The sequence below is a fragment of the Lemur catta genome, chromosome 9 (genome assembly GCF_020740605.2).
Source record: "Lemur catta isolate mLemCat1 chromosome 9, mLemCat1.pri, whole genome shotgun sequence".
Classification (NCBI taxonomy): domain Eukaryota; kingdom Metazoa; phylum Chordata; class Mammalia; order Primates; family Lemuridae; genus Lemur; species Lemur catta.
Window position 1 is genome coordinate 22,668,806 of NC_059136.1, and position 27,530 is coordinate 22,696,335.

A 27,530-nucleotide genomic window follows, 5' to 3' on the forward strand; every position below is an offset into this window, starting at 1 on the left:
GGGACTACAGGCGTGCACCAGCATGCCTGGGTTGGGATGGGATGTTTTTGTTCTTAGTTTTGAAAGATCTGTCTAGATGTTTTTAATATCTCCATGTGCTTGTTTGAGGATATTTACTTTAGTTTTGGGTGTTACAGTTTTCTTCTGTTCCCTTGGCTTCCTAGGACTCTCAGCTCCATCTCTTAAATTTATGGACACTACTGAGCATCTCTTTGTGCAGCTGGTGGGTTTTTTTCCTAGTCTGCCATCAAACAGGGGCTACAGCCCTTTGGGGCTTCAGCTTTTGACAGGGGCGGAGGTTCCAGCTACTGTGGAGTTACCCAGGGCACTCCAGCCTGTGTAACAGAGTAAGATTCCATCTCAAAAAAGAAAGAAAGAAAGAAAAAGAAAAGAAAAGGAAGGAAGGAAGGGAAAAGAAAAGAAAAAAGAAAGGAAAGGAAAGATGGAAGGAAGGAAGGAAAGAAACGAAAGGAAGGAAGGAAAGAAAGAAAAAGGGAAGGAAGGAAGGAAAGAAAAGAAAGAAGGAAAGGGAAAGAAAGAAAAAGAAAAGGAAGGAAGGAAAGAGAGAAAGAAGAAAGAGAGGGAAGGAAAGAAGGAAAGGAGGGAGGGAGGGAAAGAAAAGAAAGAAAAGTGTCCCATCCCATCCTGCCTCCCAAGAAAAAACAGGAAGAAATGCAGGGAGAGATGGAACATACGAAGGAAATTACAGATGAAACTACCCTTTCAAGCCATATATTCAACCTACTTCAAAATGGTTCAAGAAAAAATGAAAGAGAAATGGTAAAATAAATGTATCAAAAATTACGAATTGGTGAGTCTGAGTTAAGGTTATTTGGGAGTTCTCTGCATTATTGCAACTTTTAAGTTTGAAATTATTTCAAAATAAAAAGTTTAGGGAGATGTCAGTCAAAGGATACAAAATTTCAGTTAGGAGGCATAAGTTCAAGAGATCTATTGTACAACATGGTGACTATAGTTAATGTATTATATTCTTGAAAATTGCTAAGAGAGTAGATTTTAAGTGTCCTCACCACAAAAAAAGATATGTGAGATAATGCATATGTTAATTAGCTCAGCTTAGCCATTCCACAGTATATACATATTTCAAAACATGTTATACAGGGTAGGTACAATTATTATCAATTTTAAAAAATTAATAACGATTTTAAAATAGTTTAAATAAAACTTTAAACAAAAACAAGTATCCTCTCTAAGTCTATGTGATCTAAAAGTAAGAGGCTGGGTGAAGTGGTTCATGCATGTAATCCCAGCACTTTGAGAGGCTGAGGTGGGAGGACCACTTGAGCTCAGGAGTTTGAGGCAGCCTGGGCAATGTAGTGAGACCCTGTCTCTATTAAAAAAAAATTTTTTTTAATTAGCTGGGCATGGTGGTGCATGCCTGTAGTCCCAGCTATTATATTTGGGAGACGGAGGGAGGAGGATCCCTTGAGTCCAGGAGTTCAAGGTTACAGTGAGCTTTGACTGTGCCACTGCACTCCAGCCTGGGTGAAAGAGTGAGACCCCATCTCTAAAATATAATAAGAATTATAAATCAAGAATTAATATGTTAAAAAGTTGAATGTTCAATTTAAGCTAGACAAAGAATATTAGAGTAATCTAAAGAAAGTAGAAATAAATAATAAAGGACATGGCCATGTGTGGAGGCTCACACCTGTAATCCCAGCACTTTGAGAGGCTGAGGCAGGAGGATTGCTTGAGGCCAGGAGTTCAAGACCAGTCTGCACAACATAGTGAGATCCTGACTCTACAAAAAATAAAAATTAACAATAAAGGAGAGAAAATGAAAGTTTTAAAAATGGAAATAATAAAGTGGATAAATAAAAAGCAGATCCTTTGAAAAATACACCAAAAGCACAAGTGACAAAATAACAATATTGACCACATCAAAACTAAGAGCTTCTGTGCTACAGCTGATACCATCAAGAAAGTGAAAAGACAACCTACAGCAGGGTGCTGAGGGATCTGTATCCAGAATATAGAAATAACTATTACAACTCAAATAACTCAATTTTAAAATGGGCAAAGGATTTGAATAGACATTTCTGCAAAGAAGACATAGAATGACCATTAAGCATGTGAAATGATGCTCAACATTGTTAGTCAGCAGGGAAATGCCAAGCAGAACCACAATGAGATACCACTTTGCACCAATAGGATGGCTATGATCAAAACCACAGATAATGACAGGTGTTTCAAGGATGTGGAGAAATTCGAGCCCTCTTGTATTGCTGTTTGTATAATTGGATGCAGAATGGAAATGTGAAATGGGGCAGCTGCTTTGGAAAACAGTTTGGCCCTTCCTCAAAAAAGTGAAACCTAGAGTCGTAGTCTGCTTGGATTGCTATAAAGGAATACCCGAGGCTGGCTAATTTATAAAGAAAAGAGGTTTATTTGGCTCACAGTTCTGCAGGCCGTACAAGCAGCATGGCACTGGCATCTGCATCTGGTGAGGGCCTCAAGCTGTTCCACTCATGGCAGAAGGGGAGGGAGTGCTATTATGTGCAGAGATCACGTGATGAGAGAGGAGGCAAGAGAGAGAGAGAAGGGAGGGAGGTGCCAGTCTTGTTTAATAACTAGCTCTCACAGAAACTGGAGAACTCATTACTGGGAGGACCGCATCAAGCCATTCATGAGGGGTCCGCCCGCATGACCCAAACACCTCCCATTAGGCCCCAATGCCAACACTGGGGATCAAGTTTCAACATATTTGGAGGGGTCAAATATCCAAACCATAGCACCTAGAGAAACAGGATTCTCAAATCAATCTGAGGCTTTCTTTTGGGACTTCTCGGGACCATGCATATTGTGGGCAGATGCTGCTGCTCTACCATCTCTTTCAGGCCCTTAGCCATCTTCATGCACCCAGCTCTTCAGCACCTTCCTTGCTTGGTCAGAGGGCTGCAGAGGTAGAAAGCTTCTGGCTGGAGACACAGGGAAGGGCCCTCAGGCTCGGCTGTGCCGATTAAGGGGACGAGGCCGGCCTCTCCCCAGAAAGTGCAGGCTTCCGGGCACGGCCCTTCCACACGCGGGCACCACCGCACCCACCGCCATTTCTGGACGGGCCGCAGATGCAGGCCCCTGGGGCTGTGTTGGAAGGCAACACTTGGCCGGCAGCGGGGCTAATCTTGAGACCTCCAAGAGCCCCAGGCAGTTCGCGCTTTCCGCAGGGCCGCAGGAAGGCAGGACCTGGAGGGCGCCGGGGCAGGCTGGACTTGGATCTGCGGGCGCGCGCTCGAGTCACTCTAGGATGGGTGGATGACCGCCCACTGGGTGGTTCCCCTACCTGACAGGTGCGGCTGCGCAAGGGGAGTGAGGCCACTGGGCGTGCCCGCGGCCATTCCTCTTTTCAAACCTTGCTTCAAGAATTTATGGAGAGGCTGGCCGGAGCGGTGGCTCATGCCTGTAATCCTAGCTCTCTGGGAGGCTGAGGTGGGTGGATCGCTCGAGGTCAGGAATTCGAGACCAGCCTGAGCGAGACCCCATCTCTACTAAAAATAGAAATAAATTATCTGGACAACTAAAAACTATATACAGAATAAATTAGCCAGGCATAGTGGCGCCTGCCTGTAGTCCCAGCTACTAGGGAGGTTGAGGCAGGAGGATTGCTTGAGCCCAGGAGTTTGAGGTTGCTGTGAGCTAGGCTGATGCCACGGCACTCACTCTATCCTGGGCAACAAAAAAAAAAAAAAAAAAGAATTTACGGAGAGGCTTTTCTTTGCCAGGCCCATTGGAATGGGATGGTTGTGCAGGGTCACCCTAGTAAGGCTTTCAGCCTCGTTGTGGGCCAGAGATGCGGCTTGTTGAGGCAGCAGCTGTGGGGGCCGGCCTGCGGGATGCACGTGCTTGTGGGAAGGCCGGTGCGGTAACAGAATGGGGTTTGGTTTCCAGAAGCTCACTGTGTCCTCTGTGCTAGGGGCGGGGCCGCGGGGCGGCGGGACAGGGTGGCTGTGGTACAGGAGGGCAGCAGGGCGGCGAGTCCATGGCAAAGGTCCCAGCGAGGCGGAAAGGCAGCTGCCAGATGGAGCAGAGGAGATGCAAAGTGGGAGGATGATGGAGATGCTGACGGGCAGCAGGGGTAGGACTCGGCTATTGGTTGCTGAGGCGGGAGACAAAAGTCAGGTAAGTCTTCAGATGTTCTCACCTAACAACTTGGGCCTGATGGTTCTGAGGAAGAGCTCTGGGCCTGGCGTCGGTGCAGAAGGGAGGAGAGTTCAGTTCTGTGTGAAATTCCCGTGGAACATCCCTGGTGAAGACAGGACCTACAGGAGGCAGGAGAGTCTGGGCTGTGGATACAAATTTGGGCATACTGATGGTTGCAGATACCAGTGGAGAACATGAGGTCACCTGAAGAGATGGATGAGGTGCCCCTGCAGTAGTGGAAGAGGAAAGAGGCACCCTGAGGTATGAGGACCGCCAGGCTGGTCTTGGTGATGAGGACTGCAAGAGGCCTGAGGGGCTGGGTTATTTGGGGTCCCGATGTTGCAGAGCACTGTTGGGGTTCATGAGAACGAGAACCAAGGAATGAAGGTAGGAAAAAGAACCTTACTTCTCTGTAGGAAAAGTAGATATCTTCAAAGTACTTCTAGGTAGGCTGTAGTTAATGATAATATCTGCTGCATGAGCCCAGAAGCAATGTGTTAAAACCTGGGTCTTGTCACCAATTTAAGGAAACATTTATCTCCTAAACACTAAGAATCCTCAAAGATAACGTTGCCCTTTGAGCATTAACCTGGCAAACCCCACTGTGATGGTGATGGTGGCTACTGTTCATTGGGCATCTGCTATGTGCCAGGTTGTGCCAAGTGCCCTACATGTGACAGGTGGATATTAACATCACCATTTTACAAGTAAGAAAACTGAGGTTGAAGGATTAAACAAATTGTCCATGATCACATAAAATGTGAATCCAGATCTGTTTGTCCCACCCTAAAACCCATGTTGTTTTTACTCCACCCCCAGACTCTCAAATGGTTGAACATCCATGGGGACAGAACAAGAGACTGTAAATATGTTGCTGAATAGTTGGGAGTCACTCTAAACTTCCATGAACCTTAAACTTACTGCCTGAAAGAGCAAGAGAATGGGATTTGAATTTTGTGAGCAGAAACCTAATCATTCATTGGAGAAAGACTGAGGAAACTGACATTCAGCTTAGACTCTAAGCCTTAGAGGAGAGAAAACAGAAACAAAGACCCAGAAATTTGCAGATACTGGCCAGGCATAGTGGCTCACACCTATAATCCTAGCACTCTTGGAGGCTGAGGCTGGAGGATCACTTGAGGTCAGGAGTTCAAGACCAGCCTAAGCAAAAGCAAAACCCCATCTCTACAAAAAATAGAAAAATTAGCCGGGCATGCTGGCGCATGCCTGTAGTCCCAGCTACTCAGGAGGCTGAGGCACGAGGACGACTTGGGCACAGGAGTTTGAGGTTGCAGTGAGTGATGATGAACACCACTGCACTCTAGCCAGAGTAAAAGAACAATATTCTGTCTAAAAAAAAGTCAGAATTAAGAGGTCAAATCAAATCAAAATTTTTACTTACTAAGAATAAAAACAAAATAAGAGGTCAAGCTCCATGACTCAATCTCCAAAGCTAACCTTCCTTGGGCCTAACAACTTCTAGAAGCCCGAAATAGACCATCCATTTTCTTTCACATGTGAATGTGTTCCAAGTGAGGACCACAGAATTGTGGACAAGACCGAGAAATTTGCCCTCCCCTCCCTTCATTTTAACATGTGTGAGGCAACAGCTTGCTCCTTTCGCCCAGGCCTAGGTGTGGGGCCCTCATCTGCACTTCAGGCCCTGAAGATAGAGGGTGATGCTTGGCTCAGTTTGTGCACCTGTTTGGTGGGAAGGAGATCAGGACAGGTGCATCTCACAGCACTTTGTTCTCCACACTTTTCCTCCTTCCCTTTGGATTATACCTAGAGGGTAAATCTAAGTGGAAACTTTGCAACAGCGATTTTGTATAAACAACCAACTGTTCAGTTATATGTATGGTTTGAAGTTCACAAAATCAATTGTTCTTGCCCTCAATGGCTTTATAATCCTTTATTTTCTATTTCTACTTTAATGACCTTATTTTATATATCATTATTTTAATCGAAATCATTTTGGGGAGGTATGAACTAGAAATAAACCATCTTTAACACACCCTTGATTTATAGAATGAAGCTTTCAGTACAACCAGTAACCCCACTGGATCACTTTCTGATGAAAAACATGAACGTATATATCAGGGGGTAGGGACTGACACCATCCTACATACTTTCAGGCTTAAAAAATTTAGTACAGAGGTGAAGGAAGCTATTTCAGCTATTCTCTGTTTGGTTTCATGAAGACCTTGAGTCACCACTCATTACAGTTCAGGATAAAAAAGCAGCTCCAGGGCTGACACAAACTCTAGCAGTTTTGCATTTTTCTGTGCATTCATTTTGGGGACTCATTTATCTGCTTCTCTCTGGGTTTGGCCACATCATAGATCACTGGCCTCCCCTGGCATTCCCAGCCAGGAATAAGGTTGTCTTTGTCTCCATCTCACAACCCCAGTGTAAAGCAACAGATTGCCTACAGAGCCTGACCACCATGGGTGAGAAATGACAGGGACAGTTTGGCAACAGCAGGGACCCAGAGTTCCACCTTCTGCCCAATGCACCAAACCTTTTACATCCATTACATCCCGTATGAATCATCTCATTATGAATAATGTGTGAGCCCCTACTAAGTGCTTTTTCAACATTGACTACATCCACAGGTGGTCTTTCTAGTAGGAACTCTCTGACATTGTATGATGAGCCACAACGAAAGGTTTTCTACCTTTGTTGCATTCTTGGATGCTTTTCCTTCCTGTATGAATTGAAGAGTCCCTCTCCAGTAGTATTTGTGAAATGGTGACCGAGAGGCTAGCTCACACTGAAAGCCTGCCCACGTTCGTTTAACTCATATGCACCCTCCATAGTGTGGATAACCTGATGTCTAATAAGGGTTGAGCTCTGGCTGAAGCATTTCCCACATTCACTACATTCATGGGGCTTCTCTCCGGAATGTGTTCTGTGGTGGTGAATCAAGTGTGACATCTGAATAAAGCCTCTCTTGCACACAATGCACACATAAGGTTTCTCTCCAGTGTGTATTCTTTGATGATCAACCAGGTGTGATGTCTGACTGAAGCCTTTTCCACACTCATTGCATTTGTAGGGCTTCTCTCCAGAATGCATCCTTTGGTGGTGAATCAAATGTGATGGCTGACTGAAGCTTTTCCCACACTCTTTGCATTCAAAAGGTTTCTCTCCTGTATGAATTCTCTGATGTTTAATGAGATTTGCTTTCTGATTAAAGGCTTTTCCACACTCATGACAATTATAGGGCTTCTCTCCAGTATGTATCAGTTGGTGTTTAGTAAGATTTGAATTCCCACTAAAGGCTTTGCCACACTCATTACACCTATATGGTTTTTCTCCAGTGTGAATTCTTTGATGTTTAGCAAGCTTCGATGTCTCCCTAAAGCCCTTGCCACATTCATTGCACACATAGGGTTTCTCTCCACGGTGAACTTTCTCATGTTGTAAAAGGATTGAGTTGTGATTAAATTTTTTCCCACATTCCACACATACATAAGGCTTCTCTCTAGTATGAATTTTCTGATGTCGAATCAGGTGAGAGTTCTTGCTGAAAGACTTCCCACACACATGACATCCCGGGGTCTTCAACCCATTGGGACCTGTCTGGGGTCCACTGAAGCCTGCCTGACATGGAAAGCCTTGGCCACCCAACCTCCACCCACTGGCTTTCTCTCCTGGCCTGTCCCTCTGAGGTACAACAGGCTTTGTGCCCAGAGACAAGCTTTTCTCCAGTTTGTTACATTCCTGGTATTTCTCTACTGCATTGGTATTAAGCAGGGAGTTGACCACTTGCCCCAAAGCTCTCTTTTGGGGAAAGAACTTCTTCCTGGCCTTTATTGTGAATTTTTTCCATGAATGTTCTGCTCCTTTCTCAGTCCCACAAGCTTGTTGAAACTCAAATGCTTCTGGATTGCCTCTTGGGAAAATTTCCTGAGTTATTCCTTGTAATTCTTCTTCAGAAGATGTTTCCTTGGGACTTGATAGTTTGTGCTTTGTCTTGACCTGAGAATCTGAAAAAAAGAACAGAAATTTGAAGTTTCCCTCTAAAGGAGAAAGGAAGTATTCACTTTTATGATTGAGCCAAAGCAAATTTCCGTGCAGCTTGTATGTCTCCTCTGTTAACAACTTTATTCTATTTTGTCTTGTATCATGGTTAGTTATATGTGTCCATCTCTCTCTGTACTGTGAGATTCTGAGGGCGAAGGCTTTCTCACATTAGTTCTTACAGCATCTTGGTAGCAGTGTGCACAGAGCAGGAACTGACAACTCAAAAAATGTTCATTTCAACAATGTTTCCTGGGCGCCTCCTCCATCTGCCAGGCACTGCTCTAGGTGCCAGAGATTTGGTGATGAATGAAGTCCCTGCCCCCTGGAGTCAACATTCTAATGTGGTGACCAACAATATGATTGGACATGGGGCAGGATAGAGAATTTCCTCTCCAAACTAGAATATTCTTCCCAAACCAAAATGCAAACTCAATGGACTTGGTTTTGCTTACTCTTAACTGCAGACCCTCGATGAATGCCACACAAAATACGAGCTTGTGAGATGAATGGCTGAAAGGCAGGAAGGGATACTACTGCTGGGGGTGTGTTCCAGCATGACCACAATGTGAAATTCTATTAATACTTTTTTTTTTTTTTTGAGACAGAGTCTTGCTCTGCCACCCAGGCTGCAGTACAGTGGCAAGATCACACCTCACTGCAGCTTCAAACTCCTGGACTCAAATGATCCTCCTGCCTCAGCCTCCCAAGTAGCTGGGACTACAGGCACATGCCACCACACCTGGCTAGGTTTTCCTTCTTTTTTTTCTTTTCCTAGATGGGGTTTTTCTACGTTGCCCAGGCTGGTCTCGAACTCCTGGCCTGAAGTGATCCTCCCACCTTGGCCTCCCAAGGATTACAGGCATGAGCCACTGCAGCCAGCCCTGTTTATACTTTAATACATAGTGCTAATCAGTTCATCAGGTGGGAGCCTGGTCATCAGTGGAAAATGACTTCCACCTGAGTAGTGGCACACAGCACATCACAGTGGGCTTGCACTTCCCCTTAGAGGGAAGAGTGGGGGCTAGTAGGAAGGGAGCTAGTAAAGGACAATCAGGTGTCCCCCACCACTCCATGCCACATGCCTACTCAGCATCCTTACAGCCCCTGCACACATTACAGCCTCTCAGACACACCTACCTTGTTGCTCACCTGAATGGGGGAGCGCTGGCAGGGCCACAACCCATGGCATCTCCCCCTGCTCTAGCTGGGAGATAATCCTGGGTCTGGACACTAGAAAACCTGTTCATCAAGAAGGCAATGGTCAGTGCTGGACAATCAGAGCTGTCCCTGGCCAAGGGCCACAGAAGCTGAGAGAAGAACAGGGCTCCAGAGGAGGTTCAGGGAGAAAAAGGAATGGGGGATGAGACCACTGGGCACTCCCTGCTGGGACAAGGGCACCTCACATGGACTTGGGATATTTGGTCTATTGGATATCAAGAGAGCCCAGGGGACCAGTCACTTGTGGTGGGGAGCAGGGGCCTGAGGCCCCACCAGGGGATGCTCACCCAGAGCCTTCAGGGTGTGGTAGTTCTCCAGCATCACATCATGGTAGAGCGCTCTCTGATGTGGGCCCAGGTGCTGCCCCTCCTCCTGAGTGAAGTACACGGCCACCTCCTCAAAAGTCACAATGTCCTGGAACCACAAGTATTCACTGCCCAGGGACCCTCACCCCTGCCTGAGGGGCAGGTGCACCTTGAAGCTTGGAGTGCAGTTCCAGCAAAAGGCTTGGCATGCATCTCCCACCTTTCTACGCACATGTTTAGGGAAAGGGCTGGGGTGCAGGGTGGGTGGGGAAAGGGTGACTATGGAAGTGCAGAGCCCTCAAAACTGTGGGCTCTCCCTCAAAGCCCTGCACCTGCTCAGCTGGTGAGAGGGGGCAGCCAGCAAGGCCGGCAGGAACAGGCCTTGCAGGCTGCTCCCACCACAACGCTGTTCTTAGAGCCCCTGGGGTCTGCTGGGCAAGAGCTCCAGGCTGAGGACGAGGGGCCCTGGACAGCACCTGCTCCCTGACGCCAGCTCACCTGGGGCTTGACTGCCATCACAGGCTCCTACTGGGAAGGACAGATGGGGGTGTCAGCAGGAAGGCCGATTTGTTCTGTAAACTTTGGATTCAGTCAAAAGCCTGCACTCAAGGATCCAAAGGGTCACCATGTGGCCCCAAGGCTGCAGGCTCCCCACCCCTGCACCTTCTCTCCTGAGCCCAGCGCCACTACAGGAGCCCCCATGCAAGGAACAGTGATACTGCAGCTGCCCTAGCTTGGATTTTGAGGATGTGACATCACCACCCTCCACTGCCGGCCACCGTGCCTCTCCAACCCACCTGGTCCTGAGCCCTTGGCCACTGCCACCACCACTGCCCTCACTAGGGTCAGCGGCCAGGCCTGCTCTCTGCTCCAAATAAGTGCCTTGAGTGGGCGAGGGATGCCCACGGTGTCTGAGACAGGGTCTGTAGAACAACGGTGTTTCCTCAGCCAGTCATTTCCCCTCTCTGAGCCACATCTCCCCGCCTGGCATGAGGACCCTGCGTGTCCCTGCGGTGTGAGGCGGGGCCTGGAGGCACCTTCTCCAGAGCAGTGCATGTGCTGCAGCAGCCCCCCCACCCCCAGCCCTGTGCTCCCGGCCCTCCCGCCTGTTGTTGGTCTCCTCTTCTTCCTCGAACTCCCTCACAGCCAACCCTGTCCAACCTCAGGTCTCGGCTCCAGACCATCCCTGCTAAGAAGCAGGGAGCCCAGCGCCAGGGAGGCGAGGAGGGCAGAGAGCCCGGAGGGGAGTGGGAGATGGTGGGGGTGGGGGTGGAGGGGAGGCGAGGGGTCAGCGGGGACACAGTCAGGCCAGGTGGGCAGCCGGGCAAATGTGCAAGAGGGCCTGGGGCAGGGGACAGGCAAGGGCGAAGCGGGTGGGCCACTCAGCCTGACACTAGCCACTCACCTCCGGATGGCTCTCTTCTGCGCCTTGGTCATGCCTGCGTGACCCCTCAGGGTGGGGCTTCTTCACCCTCTGTGCTGTGCCTCCTGCCTATAATCACCATGTTTGGGCTTGTCTCAGGATTGCTATCTGGAGCCAGTGTCTGGCTAGCAAGCTCCAGACATTGTGTCCCGTTGCCCCTTGGACACTTGAAGCTGGCCTCCAGGCCTGCCCAGGGTCCCCTCCTCAGCATCTTATAGCAGCACCACTGACTTGGGGATAGGATCCTTGCTCCCCATCTGCCCCTCCAAACCTTCCACCATGGATGGAAGGCACAGTCCAGTGGGGCAGAGAGACATCAACGAAATCAACACACAAATAAATGTAAATTTCAACTGTGAGAGACACATGGAGTAGCAGGGCCCAATGAGAGGAGACTGGACCTGGATAGGAAGGGAGGTGAACAGGTCAGGAGGTGAAGGTTAGGCTGATATGTGGAGTAAGAGTGAGAAATAACCAGGTGGAAAGCTTGTAGGAGGAAAAGCCCTTCCAAAGGCCCAGGGGCTGCGGGAGCAGGAGGAAAGCCCTGTGTGGAGGCTAGCCATCAGCTTGGGCAGGCCCTGGGCTGTGCAAAGGATTGTGCTTGTCATTCTAAGAGCAATGGGGGGTGACAGTTACATTTAGGCTTTGCAAAGATCTCCCTGGTCTTTAAGCGATGCCTCCTATTTGCAAAGGAGAAAAAATATGCCTTTAAAATGGCCACAGTTGGTTGGTCATCACCTCAACCACCTCTGCCTAATGGACAGTAGAGACCACATCTCCACTCCTCAGGTGTGAAGGGCTCCAGATCACAACTGGAAGTGGGGCATACCACAGACAGATGGCCACATGTGGCCACAAGTCAGTGTCATAAAGAGAATCAAAAAACAGGGAGGCTGTTCCAGATCAAAAAGGCCTAAAGGGACACAATCAAATGCAACTTGGGGCCTTGATTAGCAATGGAATTAGGAAAAAAACAGCTATAAAAGACATTTTAGAGACAATTGAAGATATATGAGCTATATGACCATGGAACTGTTAAGTTTCTCAGGTGTGGCATGGTATTGCAGTCATTTAAGAGAATGTCCTCACTTTTAGGAAATAGGCCAAGGTACTTAAGGGGGTGTTACGATGTCTATAAATCACAATTGACCCTTGAACAATACGGGTTTGAACCATGTGGGTCCACTTATATGTGGGTTTTCTTCCACCTCTGCCACCCCTGAGACACCAAGACCAACCCTCTCCTCCTCCTCAGCCTACTCAACATAAAGATGATGAGGATGAAAACCTTTATGATGATCTACTTCCACTTCTGAATAGTAAAAATATATTTTCTCTTCCTTATGATTATCTTAATAATATTTTATTTGGCTTACTTTATTTTAAGCCATATAAAATATGTGGTAATCAACTGTTTATGTTATTGGTAAGGCTTCCAAGTCAACAGTAGATATTAGTATTAATAGTTTAGTTTGGGGGAGCCAAAAGTTATATGAGGATTTTCAGCTGTGGGTTGGTGCTCCTAACCCTCACATTGTTCAAGGGTCAACTGTACTTTCAAGTTACTCTTTCTGCAACAAAAAGTAAAATATGCAAAGATATAGCCAGTGTGGCAAATGTCAACAATTGCTGGATGCAGGTGAGGGTGTATGATGTTCGTTGTATTAAACACTATTCTTTCAATTTTCTGTGGGTTTAAACATTTTCAAAACTAAAAGCTAGGAGCAATAGAAAAGATGGCCTTGGCTGCCTGCAGAGAGCAGTTTGGAGCCAGGAGAGGCTAAAGGGCCCGTCTCAATGCTCCACGTCTGCAACTCAAAGGCACCTCCTGTCATCACCACCCCGTGGCACAAGTGAGGCCACCGATGCTGAGAGCAGGGTCCTGCCAAGGCCAGAGCCCGGCTCTGCCCCCATTTCCCTCTTAGCACCTCTCCCTGGCCCTACCACCCCAGCTCTCGGACCCAGGATTGGTATGGGGTGGGGAGAGCAGGGCGGCTCCCAGAGATCTTGGGTGAAGGCATCACCCGTAGGGGATTGGATGTGAGACGAGGGGCCGAGGGAGGAGGACCCCTACGTGGAATGAATGAATGAATGATTTTCTCTCACCTCTTATTCACTTAGTGTTGGGAAGTGGTCCCAGAAAGACTCCAAAGTGACTGGCACTACTGAGATTTCTGTAGGTGAATGTGGGGGAAAGGCAGGGCCGAAGATGAAGCCAGCAGTGGAGGTCTCGTCTGTCCCTGGACCTTCGCCTCCCATCATCCACTGCTGACAGGTCGGCAGACCCAGCCCCGCGACCGTGCGACCACGCCCCTCACCCTTCATACACACTGCACCACAGCCAGGCCCCCACGCCCTCACAGACCCGCCCAGTGACCCCGCCCTCTCTCCCCACCTTCACATCCTCGAGACCACGCCTCGTGACCCCACCCCAATCTTCCGGAGACCACGCCCCGTGACTCCCACACCCTTGTGACCACGCCCCATGATCCCCACAGGTCCCCCCCGCCCGTGACCACGACCACAACCCCGCCTTGTGACCACGCCCCACACCTTTCGTAGGCCCCGCCCTGTGACCCTGTCCACCCACACCCACATCCACCCACACACACCCTTCGTAGACCCCCCGCGTCGCTGGCCCTTCCCGGAAGCACACTGTGATCATGCCCCTCAACAGGACCCGTTCCGCGATCTTGCCCTTCCCGCGTCGCTCGTGGGCCTCCACCTGCGTTGGCTCGCGCCGGCGTCCATAAGGAAGCCGGTACCAGGAGCTGCTAATCCGTCAGACTCACCCTCCCACCAGCTGTGCGCGGACCTGTCCGCGGGACACATGCCGGAAGTGAGGCTCTCCCGGCCGCTCTAGGAATCCGGAAGACTGAGGTCTCGGTGGTTGTTCTCTTCCCCAAGTCCCCCAACTGGCTCGCGGGGAAAAGGAGCGAATGGAGGGGAGGTTGGACACCCACGCTCTTACCTTTCTTCTTTTCTAGCCCAACGGTCTTTCCTAGGTCCTAGTGTGACCTAGGGTATCTTTAGGAGTGGAGGCTTTGAGATGGGTGATGTCCGGGACTCATGAGAATCTGGAAAATTGGCGCCTTCCGTAGAAAAACGATGAGGTACTCGACAGGGCAGAGGGAAACTGGCCCCTGTGGATGCGGCTGCTGAGGCTTATAAGTAAATGGTCCCCCATTACTCACTGAATGTTTTTTACTCCTGTATTGTGAAAAGTGGCCCCGTTGGGCTCCCATATTGTAAATCATCCTGGGAGGAAAAGGATGAGATTAATCAAGAAAGAATTCTTGCCAGACGCGGTGGCTCACGCCTATAATCCTAGCACTCTGGGAGGCTGAGGCAGGAGAATCGCTTGAGCTCAGGAGTTTGAGGTTGCTGCGAGCTAGGCTGACGCACTCGCCTGGGCAACAGAGTGAGACTCTATCTCCAAAAAAAAAAAAAAAAAAAGGAAGAAAGAAAAAAAGAAAGAATTCTGACTTCATTCTCTCTGGGCAAAGCACGCTTCTTCCTGGACGAAAGTGGGTCCAACAAGTTGGGACGTGGTTCACCACAGTGAAGAAACATGACTTTTAGCCTGAAGAAAATACACCAAGACTGGGAGAAGGTGATATGGTGGATACAGGGAGCCTTAATGGATTTTATTGTGAGGCGTCTCCTTTCCTCCCCAACACCTTGTCCATTGTGGAAATAAAAGTTAACTTCCGAACTGATCCAGCTCCCCAGGCCCCTCCAGCATCCTCCCAGCCCTCCAGTCCAGTCAGCCCCCCAAGCCCCTCCAGCATCCCCTCAGCCCCCCAAGCCCCTCCAGCATCCCCCCAGCCCCACCAGCCACCTCCAGCGTCCTCCCAGCCCCCTCCAGCCCTCCCAGTCCCCACTCCCTTCCATCCCCCCCTAGCTCCTCCAGGGTTCCCCCAGCCCCTTCTGGCAACCCCACTGCCCCTCCAGGGGGCTGAGAAGCGGGGACTCTTATGTCTCTCCTGGGAGACACTGAGGTGTTGCCGAGAGCAATGAGAAGCCCTTCTGGACTCTGCCTTTGAGCGGAAAGCTCTGGGCCTCTCCAGAGAGAAGCACGCAGGGTCTTCAGGCCGCCAGGTGGGACGGACACTCCGTGTGTACTCACACGGGACTCCCAAGGGAGGGGTGGGCCTTCTCCTTGTACAGATAAGGGTAGAAAAGGCTTTCCAGGCTTTAGAGAAGAAGCTTCGAAGCTTCATCGCTTCTTTCCACTCCTCCCTGCCTCCACAAGGGTCCGCTCCTTGCCACCCAGACTGACATGGAGATGCCCCTGACCCACTCATGTCCAGGGGCACCAGTGGAAACTGCCTTCCTCCTGTCAGTGCAGGAAAGCAAAAGCTAAAAAAACATAGACGGAACAGACACATTCCTAGCAAAATACTAAAACTGAGCCAAACAAATTAGAAAACTTGAATTGACCATTGCCAAAGGTCAGAGAGGTGATTAAAAAGCTACCATTAAGAAAAGCTCCAGGTGTCTTCACAGCTGAGCTCTCACTAACCATTAGAGATCAAATAATTTGAAAGTTATTAACAATATTCCAGGCCACAGAAAAAAAATTAAAACCTCAATTCATTTTATGAAGCCAGAATAAGCTTAACACTCCAAAATGATAAAGACAGCTCAAAGAATCTATAGACCCAGATCTCTATGTATAATATTGGAGAACAAATTATAAATAAGTCATTAGCAAATAGAATCAAGTAGTATGTCAAAAGAATAATATGCCATGACCAAATATGGTTTATTTCAGGAATGCAAGCATGGCTCCATACCATTGTAATTCATTAGCTTGACAAATTAAAAGGGAAAAAAGAAGTTAATTGATATATGGTAAATAATGTTAAATAAAATTCCAGAGCCATTCTGAGTAAAATTTCAAAGGAAATGGGAATAAATGAAAATGACTTAAATATGCTAAAAACTATTATTAAAAAAAAAAAGCAAGAGCAAGTATCATGTGTATAGTAAAATGCTAAATCCATTTCCTTTAAAATCGGGAATAAGATCAGGACACCAGCTTACCCTATTTTTGCTCAACATTTGCTATGGACAGAATTATGTTTCCCCAGAATTCATATTTGAGGCTCTAACCCCCCATATGACTGTATTGGAGATAGGGCTTTTGTCTTAGTCAGTTTGGGCTGCCATAACAAAATATTAATACCACAGGCTGAGTGGCTTAAACAACAGAAATTTATTTTGTTAACAGTTATGGAGGCTGGAAGTTTGAGATCAGAGTGCCAGCATGGACAGCTGCCTTCTCACTGTGTCCTCATGTGGCAGGGGCTGGGGTAGGAGATCTGGTGTCTTCTTATAAGGGCACTAATCCCACCATGAGGGCTCCACCCTCATGACATGTAATTCTAATTACCTCCCAAAGACCCCATCTCCAAATACCATTAAATTTGGAGTTAGGGCTTCAACATAGGAATTTGGCGGGGGAGACACAAACATTCAGACCATAACAACCTTTAAGGAGGTGATGAAGGTTAAATGAGGTCATAAGGGTGCAGACCTGGTATGGTAGAACTGGTGCCCTAATAAGAGGAAGAGACATCAGGGTGCTTGCTCTGTTTCTCCCTCTCCCTCTCTCTTTCTCTCTCTCCTCTCTGTCTCTCTGACATGTGAGGACACTGAGAAACTGGCCATCTACAAGCCAGGAAGAGGGCCCTCACCAGGAACCAAATCAGCTGACACCTTTATCTGGGACTTTTAGCTTCCAAAACTGAGAAAATAAATTCTGTTGTTTAAGCCGCTCAGTCTATGGTATTTTGTCATGGCAGCCCAAGAAGACAAATAAATACAACATTGTTTTGGTAATTCTTACAGAACAAAAAAAAATGTAATTAGTACATATACTGATGAAGAAAATACATTGATCTTTTTTTGGTGACAATATGATTGCACAGAAAACACTACTAGAATTAACATGGGTTTTGTTAAAGTTGCAAAATACGAGGTAAGTATGTACAACTGAATAGCTTTCCTCAGTAGTAATAATAACCAACTGGAAATGGAAACAAGAAAATAGGACATTCATAGTAGCAACAAAGACTATAAAATATTTAGTGTATTATAAAATAAGGTATAATAAGCTATAAAGTATAAAATCATATTAGAGGACATAAAACAAGGTCCAAAAAAATAAAAAGATGTCCACAAGTCTTGGATAGGAAGATTTACTACAGTAAAAAGTAAATTCTTCCCAAATATATATAAAATATGTATACAATTAATATAATTTCTAAGTTGACTTCCAATGGTTGTGTCTTTTAAGGGATGCATTAGACTAAAGTGTATATGGAAGAATAAATTTCAAGACTAGCCAGGAAAACTATGAAGAATTAGGAGGGGAATTAGCCTTCCAGATTAAATTATCCCCTAAATCCTGTGAAAACAAAGCCCTGTGGAATTTGCCTAGAAATAGACAAAATGATCAGAGGGCTAAAATGGAGAGTCTAGAAATAGATCCCAAAACAGAGGAGAATTTACTATTTCACAAAGGCAGCATTTTAATTCCGTGAGATAAGGAACATTAATGTATTTGGAAGAAATTAAAGTTGTACTCTATCTCATAACATATATAGAAATATTTCTAGAGGAATTAAAGCCTCAAGTGAAAACAGAGCAGGCCAGGCTTGGTGGCTCATGCCTGTAATCTCAGCACATTGGGAGACCAAGGTGGGAGGATTGGTTCAAGTTAGGAGTTCAAGACCAGCCTGGGCAACATAGTGTCTCTACAAAAAATAAAATTACCCAGGCATTGTGGTGTGTACCTATAGTGTCTCAGCCACTCAGGAGGCTGAGGTGGAAGAATTGCTTGAGCCCAGGAATTTGAGGTTGCTGTGAGCTATGATCTTGCCACTGCACTCTAGCTCAGGCAACAGAGTAAGATCCTGTCTCAAAAAAAAAAAAAAAAAAAAAAAAAGAATGGATGATAGTAAAATCCAAATGGCCAACAAATGTGAAAAGATGTTCAACCTCCAAGCTGTTGGGAAAATTAAAATTAAAGTGTGAATAATGAGCTATAATTTCTCATGCATCACGTCGGCAAGCATTTAAAAACCAATAGTGCTAGGGCTTGGTGCTAACCCCTAGGTTGTAGGGCTAGGTAGGTTGTACTTTGTTGCAATGATTCCTGCCTGCAATATCCCTGCCCACCCATGAGATCTGCAGTCCCCCTCCCTGTGGTAGGAGAAGACTCCCTGTTCTGATGATGTTGCTTTGGCCAATGAAACGTGAGCAAGAGGGGAAACCTGCTACCTCCCTGAAGGAACCTTAAATGTCATCATGAGATTCCAGCATTGCTTTTGCTGCTCTGCCTTTAGAACAGCCTGTCCCAGACAGGTGCTCTTTTTTAGCACTGATGCCAGGATGAAGATCTTACAGGAGCTGGTACATAATATGAGTAAGAAATAAACCTCTGATGACAAAAACCACAGAGATTTGGGAGTTGTTTGTTATTGCCACACAACTCAGAGGAAGCTGACTAATCCAGCAGGGGCAAGTGCGTTGATGTGTACTACTGCAGGTGGCAAGGTGAATTTTCACAGGTATCATGAAGCAATCTTGGTGTATCTATGAAATTTACAAATGCACACGTCCTTGGGCCCAGCAATTCCAATCTGGGGTATCCATAAAAACAAAAGCCCCCAGTGTATACGGACAGGTGTGCAGGGATGAACGTTGTAGCAGGGGAAAATGGAAACGTAGACTGGCCTCTTACTTTGGCCCTTGCTCCTGCTCCAACCCCTCCTGCCCCATGCAGTCTATTCCACACAAAGACCAGAATGTTTCCTTTAAAATTCCGGTCCAGTCATTGCACCCCTCTACTCACTCAGAGTAAATGCCATGGTCCACAAGACTCTCACCACCCCTTCCCTCTCCTCTCTGACCATGGAGGCTGCTCTTTTCCTTCCTACTCCCTCACAGTGGCCTCTAGGCAAGTTCCTGCCTCAGGGCCTTTGCACACCTTTGTCCTCTGCCCCTAGATGCTTGCCCAGCACCTCCCTCCAGTCTACAAATAACCTCTCGGTGGCTCTCCCTGCCTTCCTTCCTCCTCTGCTTTACTTGGCTCCACATAACATGACTGGATTATGGGCTTTATTTATTTACTTAACTTTTTTTTCTTTTTTTCAAAAGCCAATCAAAGTTAGCAGTGGGGTGTTGAATATCAACTTTAGTGACACTAATGTTAGTAAGTTCTGATAACCCACTACCATCAGACCAGCCATGGGCTTATGTATTTATTGTCTGCCCCATCACCAACATACCCTACATGTAAACCCTTAGAGGGCAAGGACTTTGTTTCTCAGTATACTGCTGTACCCCTGGTGCTTAAACCAGTGTGTGCTCAGTAAGTATTTGTTGAATGATTAGAATAAGAAAAAAAGCTACTTTCATTGGGAAACAATTATTTCAAAGAATTTCACAATACACATTTCTTCTCTCTCTCCAGTATTGTTTTTATGATGGTATTAGTAGCTCCATATGTTTGGGCTGGCTTATGGTGGCCTACATATACACATATACTAGATCCCTACCTTTTAGTGACATATATGCATATACATATACATATACACATGAGGTCACCAAAGGAGTGAGTGTAGCTAGAAAAGAAACAAGTTCCAAGTGCTGAGCCCTGGCACCATTTAACATCGAGAAATTGGGAAGATGAGGAAGAATCAGAAAAGAAGATTAAACAAATAAAGTGAAGCTATGAGAACTGGAAATTGACCATTAGATTCAAAAGACAATACTCTCATTAGTCTGCCTTACTAACCTTTTAAAAAAATCAGTTTTTGTTTTGCTGATATTTTATATTTTGTTGTTGTTCTTTATTTTACTGATTTATACCCTAAGCTTTATTATTTCATTCCTTCTTATTTATTTGGGATTGCCCTGTTTCTCCTTTTCTGATTCTGGAGTTGAACACTTAGGTCAAATTTTTCCAAATGTTTCTTTATCCTGAAAACCTTATTTAAGATATCCTCAACTATTGCTTTAACTTTGTCCTAGAAATTTTGGTGTTTTTAAAAATTATTCTTTGGTCCTAATTATTTAAAAATTTTTATTATTTCCTCTCTAACTGAAGGGTTATTTAGTGTTTTATTGGGAGGGGTTATTTCATGACATATAGGATGTGTTTTTTATTGTAATTGGTTTCAACGTTTATTCTATTTTGACTAGTGTTTATGGTCTGAATGTTGTTCATTCTCTGGAATTTGTTGAGTCTTCCATAGTACCATGGCCAATTTATGTGAATGCTCCATATGTATCTTTTCAGCTTCATAGTTATAAAGTTATTTCTATACCTATTAGTTTAAGTTTGCTAACCATGTCATTCAAGTATTCTATATTTTGGCCATGTTTCTGCCTGATTTATCAGAGATATGTTAAATTCTCTATCCACAATTGTTGATTTGTGTATTTCCCCTTAGATCTGTTTTATATATATTGAGGTATACTGTTAATGCATGTATTAATATATATTAATTATTTGTAGCCTTTTGCATAACCAAATATAATTTCCCTTTTTGTCCTTTTGCATTTGAATTCTATTTTTTCTGATATTAAAATTGCTACCTTGGTTTTATTTTGGGTAATATCACCCTAATATATCTTTTCCATACTACAATTTTCCATTAAATAAACACTCAATGGAAATGAAAAGCATTCTCCACTACTAGGTCTATACCTTTTTCAAAGGAAAACTTCACCCACCTTCTCAGTGAATCCTTAGTTTACACTTACATAGAACAATGAGGGGCAAAGGGTGGTCTTTGGCTATCCACTAGGAACCCCTGAATATATGTGTTTGGCACCTTTCTAGACTGCATGGACATGTAACTCCAGTGATCCTCTTCCCAAACTCTGACATCCTGCTGTGTTACATGCAGATGACACACAAAATCATCCTCTCAGAGCCTGGGACCTGCACATCCTGTGTGTCCATCCACAAAGGCAACTCCAACTCAAGGAATTGGATGTTTCTGACAGGGTACATAGATGACAAGAAAGAATGCACTGGACTCCGCACAAGTGACCTAAAGCAGAATGTTTTCCATGGAATTTGTGGACAAAGAGAGGATCAGAAATAAAACAAGGTAATGTTAAGATGCAGGCAAGTTTTTTGTTTTTCTTTTTTGATATGGGGTCTTGCTCTGTGACCCAGACTGGAGTACAATGGCACAATCATAGTGCAGCGGCTCAAGCGATCCTCCTCCTTCAGTCTCCTGAGTAGCTGGGACTACAAGTACGCACCACTGCCCAGCTGCAGTGCAGGCAAGTTTTTTGAGAATAGCCACCACACCAGGGGAATCGGAGATTAAAGGAGGCCTTATCTTTTTATAACAAACCATGCTGGAATGTGTTTGTATGCTCACAGAAATTATTAAATAGAGATGGACAAACTGATGATGCAGGAGACAGGAATGGGTTCCAGTTCACCAGGAGAGACTGCCTTCAAGAGTTGCTGAGAAACACTGTTTACACACTTCTGGAGGGAAGGTGGAAGGCAGAGAGAGGCTGGATGTGGGTAGGTCTGTCGATTTGGTGATAAGTATTTTGGTCTCATCTAGGAGGCTTACCTAGAGGGGGCTGAGAAGTCACCTGAGGTCACTTTGGAAAGTGGGAGACACCCTTCTGGAGAAAAGTACAAGATTGCTTAGGAGTGTGAAGTGCCAATTTTAAGTTTGTGGTCAAGGGTTTAAAGTGAAGCTAGTCAGCCTGGTTGTGTGACATTTTTCCAGTAGTCATGGACAAAGAGAATGGTTGGGTTCATCCAGATTGGTGTTCTCAGGGGAATACAATGGAGAGGGAGCTGGAGACAAGAAAGTAGAAAGCACTTGTTCTTGTGTACCAGAGCGAAGTGTGAGGATGGACCAGAAGAGAAGTGCCAAGTGGGGAGACAGTCCAGATGGGAGTCTCGAGGAGGTGGGGGCATTACAGCAGCGAGTGCTCTGGAGTACTAAGAGTGAGCTGCAGGGTAGGAATTGGAGCCCAACTGAGGCCTAGAAATTGCACATTCAGCCCTTTGCAGTTTCTCGTGATGACGGAACCCAGGGTATGGCCACGGACTAAATGGTGTGCTGTGGGAGAATTTCAGGCTGTTTGGTCTCTATTTCTCTAGAAATGCAAGTCAAATACAACTTCTAGAAATGAATATAGCAGTAGTAGTAACATGACAACCAGGCTGAACGCAGATCTGAAAATACTGAAGGGAGCACTGGTCAAGATGCAGCTAAGTAAATTACCAAGAGTAAAAATGACAGAGATCAAAAGATGAAAATAATCAGGAGAAGTTAAGATACATGGAGGATACGAGTCCATTACAAGAAAGACTATAAGAATAGAGAAGACCAATATTTCTTTCTTTCTTTCTTTTTTTTTTCAGAGTCTCGTTTTGTTGCCTGGGCTAGAGTGAGTGCCGTGGCGTCAGCCTAGCTCACAGCAACCTCAAACTCCTGGGCTTAAGCGATCCTCCTGCCTCAGCCTCCCGGGTAGCTGGGACTACAGGCATGTGCCACCATGCCCGGCTAATTTTTTCTATATATATTTTTAGTTGGCCAGCTAATTTGTTTCTATTTTTAGTAGAGACGGGTCTCGCTCTTGCTCAGGCTGGTCTCGAACTCCTGACCTCGAGCGATCCACCCGCCTCGGCCTCCCAGAGTGCTAGGATTACAGGCGTGAGCCATCGCGCCCGGCCAGGACACCAATATTTCAAGAGACGATGGTTACATCTCCAGTTGAAGAAACGCAAAATGTCAGAGTCAGGAAGCCCAACATGGTTTCAGTGGGTAAAATTACACCAAATCCACACTGAGACGTACCAGACGCTAGCGCCAAAGTAAACTGGAACACCTCGTGCGCGCCGGCCAGGAGTGGGGAGTGCAGGTGGGCCGCTCTGGGTTACCAGCATGCCGCGCGCACCCTCCGCAAGACTGCGGCTCCCGGCATGCCGCGCGCCGGCGCATGCACACCGCGGCCGCGCGGGGCGGCGCCCTCTGGCGGCGGGCGTGGCCGGCGCGGGGGCGGAGCCGGAGGCGGGGGGTTGCGCTTGGTGACGGGAGGACGCGCGGCCGCCGCGCACTGGGCTCGCGGCGGCGGCGGCGGCTGCGGCTGAGGCGGCGGCTGCGGCTGAGGCGGCGGCGAGAGAGGGACCGGCGGCTCACGCGCGGCGCGCGGGCCAGGATGAGGGGCTGTGGCCGTGCGGCCTGCGCGCAGCCGGCCGGTGAGAGCGCGGGCGGTGGGCGGCGCGGGCTGGGAAGATGGCGGAGAGGCGGGTGCTGCGGCCCCCGCGGCGCTGGCCCGGCCTCGCTAGAGGCCCCCGGCCGGGCTGCACGAGGAATTCGGGCCCTCGGTGACCGAAGCGGCGGGAGGGGCCGAGGCCGGGCCGCGGAGAGGGTGGGGCGTAAGTGTGCAGGGCCGGCTGGGCTGGGGGCGCAGCGCGCTGGGGGCCAAGGCCGCGTGAGGGCTGGGTGCGCGCCGAGGGGCCAGGCTGAGGGTGTGAGTGGGTGTGAGTGCTCGCGAGCGTGCCCTGCCCCAGGGTGGGTGTGAGTGTGCCCAGCGCAAGGGTGGGCGTGTGTACCTAGCCTGAATGTGATTTCGAGTGTGCCCAGCCCGAGGGTGGGTGTGAGTGCGAGTGTGTTCGGCCTGGGGGTAAGCGTGAGTGCGACTGTGCCCAGACCAAGGGTGGGTATGAGTGCGACTGTGCCCGACCCGGGGTGGGTATGAGTGCGAGTGTGCCCGGCCCGGGGTGGGTATGAGTGCGAGTGTGCCCGACCCGGGTGTAGGTGTGGGTGTGAGTGTGCCCGGCTGAACTCTGGGTCGCCGGCCCGATTCCAGGGCGCAGTTGGCGTGGGGAGGAGGTGGGTGCCCGCTGGGCCGGAGGTTTTTGCTGAGTCCTGAAGGGCGGCCGGGATGCGGGCGGGCAGTGCGGGCCGGACGTCCACTGCCCTGCGGCCCCCGGCTTTGTCCCCAGGGAGTGGCGATGGGCGTCTCCAAGTCAGATCGTGGCTGCCTGCGGGTTGGTGCGGTCGCCAGTGGGCTCTGTGGCTTGGCCTCTGCCGCAGGCACGGGCTGGTCGCGCCGGAGGCTGGGGCGCTCAGCGCCTTCCCTTCCCGTTCGCCCCCTGAAGCTGGGATCCTCTCGGTTGCTTCCAGGGTGCAGGAGAGGTGTGGGTGGAGGCAGCTTTCTGTGCTGAGGGCCGCGAGCGAGGCAGGCTGTGCATCTTAGGGCTTGGACGTCTTTTCTTTTAAAACGTGCAGCCTGCTCCGAGGCCGCGGCAGCTGTGGGTGTGTTCCATGCTGCTTCCCACCAGCAGCTGCTGTGGGCGCTGCACAGCCTTCAAAAATGCAGCAAGGCCCCCTCCCCCTTTAGTGTTCTACGGGTTTGACCAAACCTCCAGTGACCTCTGCTGAAAAACCTACAGTTGCAAGGCTTCGCGTGCTTCCCATGGTACAGACAATATGGAGATTTGTCTTTTGAAGCCAGTGAGGGGAACTGAACGCTGCGTCCTGGGTGCAGTCTGTAAATAGCAGGTGGTTCCGTCAGCGGCTCTCCTTTCATAATGAACAAGGTGTGTTTCTCTGCCCCCGGGGGAGGGGAAGGAGATTTGATAGGAGGTGTAAAGCGAGGAGACTCCTTCCATAGACCGTCCTGGGCACAGACTCGGTGACCCTCAGTGCTGGCAAGTGAATGAGTAGAGGAGGCACCTCCCTCCCTGCACTTTGTCTAACCAGCTGTCTTGCCGGGAGTCACTGAGCAGAGTGGAAAAGTGGAAAAGAGGGTGGGTTCTGGAGCCAGACTGCCTGCCCTTGAGTCGTGACTCTTCTGTTTACTGGCTTTGTGGTCTTAGGCAAGGTCTCTGTGCCTTTGGTTCATCTGTAAAATGGGAACACTAATAATATTGGCCTCATAGGGTTGTTGTGAGGACTCAGTGAATTGACTTGTAAAACACTTTGTTCCTGGCACATTGTGTTTGTAAAAGTTAGAAATTGTTACTGCAGCCAAGATTTGGTGCTGCTAGGGTTAAGGTTAGGTTTGGTGCTGCCAGAGTTAGGGTTAGGATTAGGGTTGGTGCTGCCAGGGTGTATATGCTGGGTCACTGGTTCTTTAGTTGTTCCGTAGCACTGCCGACTTAGTTTTTCATTAACTTGAAGTCTGTGGCTCTCGTTTTTTCGCACAAGCAAGCTGAGGTCATATTTGGAGAAACAAATTTTTATAAAGATAAAAGAGGAACAAATCTCATGTACTTAGATAAATTATTATATAGAACTGTTTTAAGAAATATTTTGAGAGAAAAAAAGCTTAGTACTTATTGCCATGGGGTTAGGTAGGATTGTTGTTGACAGAAATGAGATTTAAAGCAGTTCCTGGGTAATGTTTTCTGAATTAAACTGCCAAAGCCATTGTTGTTATACTTCACAGTGTTATCCTTGTAATAGAAAAGATAGTTTATTAAAATGAACTTTAAGTGAATTTGGCATTACCAGAACTGTAACATTTTGCCTTGCTAAACTGTTGAAAGAAGTAAGACTTAACTTGCTTTAGAACAAAGTGGGAAAATTCCTTATGTTTCTCAAAGACATGATTGATTCTCCTCAGATCTAGTCGTTTCTTCCTTCTGTCTCCTAGATTTACCCTAGAAACTATATCTCATCTCCTTTATACCATGTGACACAAAGACTAGGGAAAACCCTTCCACCTTAAGTAGAGTCTTTTTTGAGATTTGTGACATTTAAGGTGAGAATGTTTAATGTTTAGAAGTGGTAATGAGGGCGTGGTGGCACACCCTATTCCTACTCCACTGGCAGCAACTCCACTCAGGAGGCTGAGGTGGGAGGATCACTTGAACCCAGGAGTTCAAGGCTGTAGTGAGCTATGATCATGCCACTGTACCACTGCACTCCAGCTCTGACTCAAAAAAAAAAAAAAAAAGGTATGGAAACAGCTTCTGTGAGCAAGTCTTAAAATAAAGATAGATTTTAAAATGTCCATCCTAGCCTTTTCTCCTGGATGTGTGCTAGGATGGAAAGCTGTGGGTTAGAAGGTGCATACCACATGGAGACTCAGCATGTCCTTGAGAAATTTAATTTAATAACAGTACAGTGAATGCAGCTTCTTGTTAGGCTTATGCTTGGTTCTTTGACACTACTGAAAAAAATGTCCATGAAATATGTTCTTATAATGAGATACCTAGCAAAGCCCCTCTGCTGTGCCTGTTCACTGCCTCATGGTTCTGTGTCATGGATCTTATGTGTTTTCTCTCACAGTTGGCTTTGTGGGTGTCCCCTAAAGATGCTACAAGGCATCGTGCAGAAGAGCAGACTCCGGAGTGCAGCCTGTCATGTACAGGGCTGGGGCCAGGAGACTCCTTTGCAGAGATGGACTGGGTTGTCTGGCCTGTCTCTGGTCCCTTCTTCTGTTAGCTGTGTTTTCCTGCCTTGCTGTGTCTTTCATTTACCTCTTAGACTTGCCCCCAACTTTATCTGGCAGGCCTTCTCTGTGCCCAGAGATTGAGTCTGACCCTGGCTTCTGTCCTTTGGCTACACTCTTTCTACCTGTGGTGGTGACATACCTCCACACCTGGGCCTACTCCACTGCCACTTCTGCTGAGCTTTGTAGTACAGACCCCTGTGATTGACATTTTGCAGGGTTTTCTTCCCTAAAACTTGTGTTGATCGGCTGTACCCACCATCCTGTGCAATCCCCTAAAATGTGATGGTGGCATGTATTGTGATCATATTTTTGAGAATTTTAATAACATGAAATAGCATCCTCCTCCATTCATAATGTTGCTGTGAAACTCATGCCAGTCATTGATACAGTTTGTGTGTTGTGAAAAGAGCTTAGTGGCCACTATTATGCTCTATTGGGTGGAATTTTTCTTGGTTCAACATTTGGTGCATGCAGCTTTTCCTTACTTTTGAGTTTTTGGAATTCTGTAGGGAAACAATAATCAGCATTAGGAGTATTTTTTCAATATTCTATTCTATACGAGTGTTTCCCAGTATTGTTTATTCGGCACTTTTAAAATTGAACATCTAATCTATGCTCAATTAGTTGTGGAAATATTGTAGTGCCACAGACATGCAGCACACTATTCTTTCAGGTAGCTTGGAAGAAAAAAGTCTACTAAGGATATGAGCCCTTCTCTGATTAAGGGCCAAACCAGTGTTCTGGCCAGGGATCAGTAAGCTACAGCCCATCTGCAGATCTTCCTTGCCTGTTTTTATAAATAAAATTTTATTGAAACAACCACACTTATTTATTTTTGTGTTGTCTATGGCTGCTTTGGCAGACTTGACTAGTTGTGACAGAGGCTATATGGCCCACAAAGCCTAAACTATATGCTATCTGACCCA

The 27,530-nt window shown here is 47.2% G+C and overlaps 3 protein-coding genes across 12 annotated transcripts in view; 1 reads left to right on the forward strand and 2 right to left on the reverse strand.

Moving 5' to 3' along the window:
- LOC123644827 (zinc finger protein 252-like) overlaps positions 1–23,058 on the reverse strand; it is a 211,739-nt gene extending 188,681 nt beyond the window's left edge. The window contains exon 1 of the mRNA XM_045561104.1: positions 22,995–23,058. The gene's annotated coding sequence lies outside the window, so the exon portion shown is untranslated. The remainder of the gene's footprint in view (positions 1–22,994) is intronic.
- LOC123644836 (zinc finger protein 501-like) lies at positions 6,055–14,136 on the reverse strand. 10 transcript variants are annotated; one of them, XM_045561136.1, is made up of 7 exons: positions 14,108–14,136; positions 13,243–13,310; positions 11,119–11,205; positions 10,212–10,636; positions 9,696–9,822; positions 9,328–9,429; positions 6,055–8,153 (listed from the first exon to the last, which is right to left on the reverse strand). In XM_045561136.1, exons 4-7 carry the CDS (start codon positions 10,227–10,229, stop codon positions 6,925–6,927), a joined length of 1,476 nt encoding a protein of 491 aa, XP_045417092.1. In that variant the 5' UTR covers positions 10,230–10,636; positions 11,119–11,205; positions 13,243–13,310; positions 14,108–14,136; the 3' UTR covers positions 6,055–6,924. The 10 variants fall into 10 exon arrangements, with proteins under 10 accessions (XP_045417092.1, XP_045417091.1, XP_045417089.1 ...); XM_045561135.1 differs by lacking the exon at positions 14,108–14,136 and adding an exon at positions 13,929–13,967; XM_045561133.1 differs by lacking the exon at positions 14,108–14,136 and adding an exon at positions 13,749–13,955.
- A 267-nt stretch (positions 23,059–23,325) lies between the features above and the next one.
- Positions 23,326–27,530, forward strand: part of ARHGAP39 (Rho GTPase activating protein 39) — a 119,149-nt gene continuing 114,944 nt past the window's right edge. The window contains exon 1 of the mRNA XM_045561151.1: positions 23,326–23,395. The gene's annotated coding sequence lies outside the window, so the exon portion shown is untranslated. The remainder of the gene's footprint in view (positions 23,396–27,530) is intronic.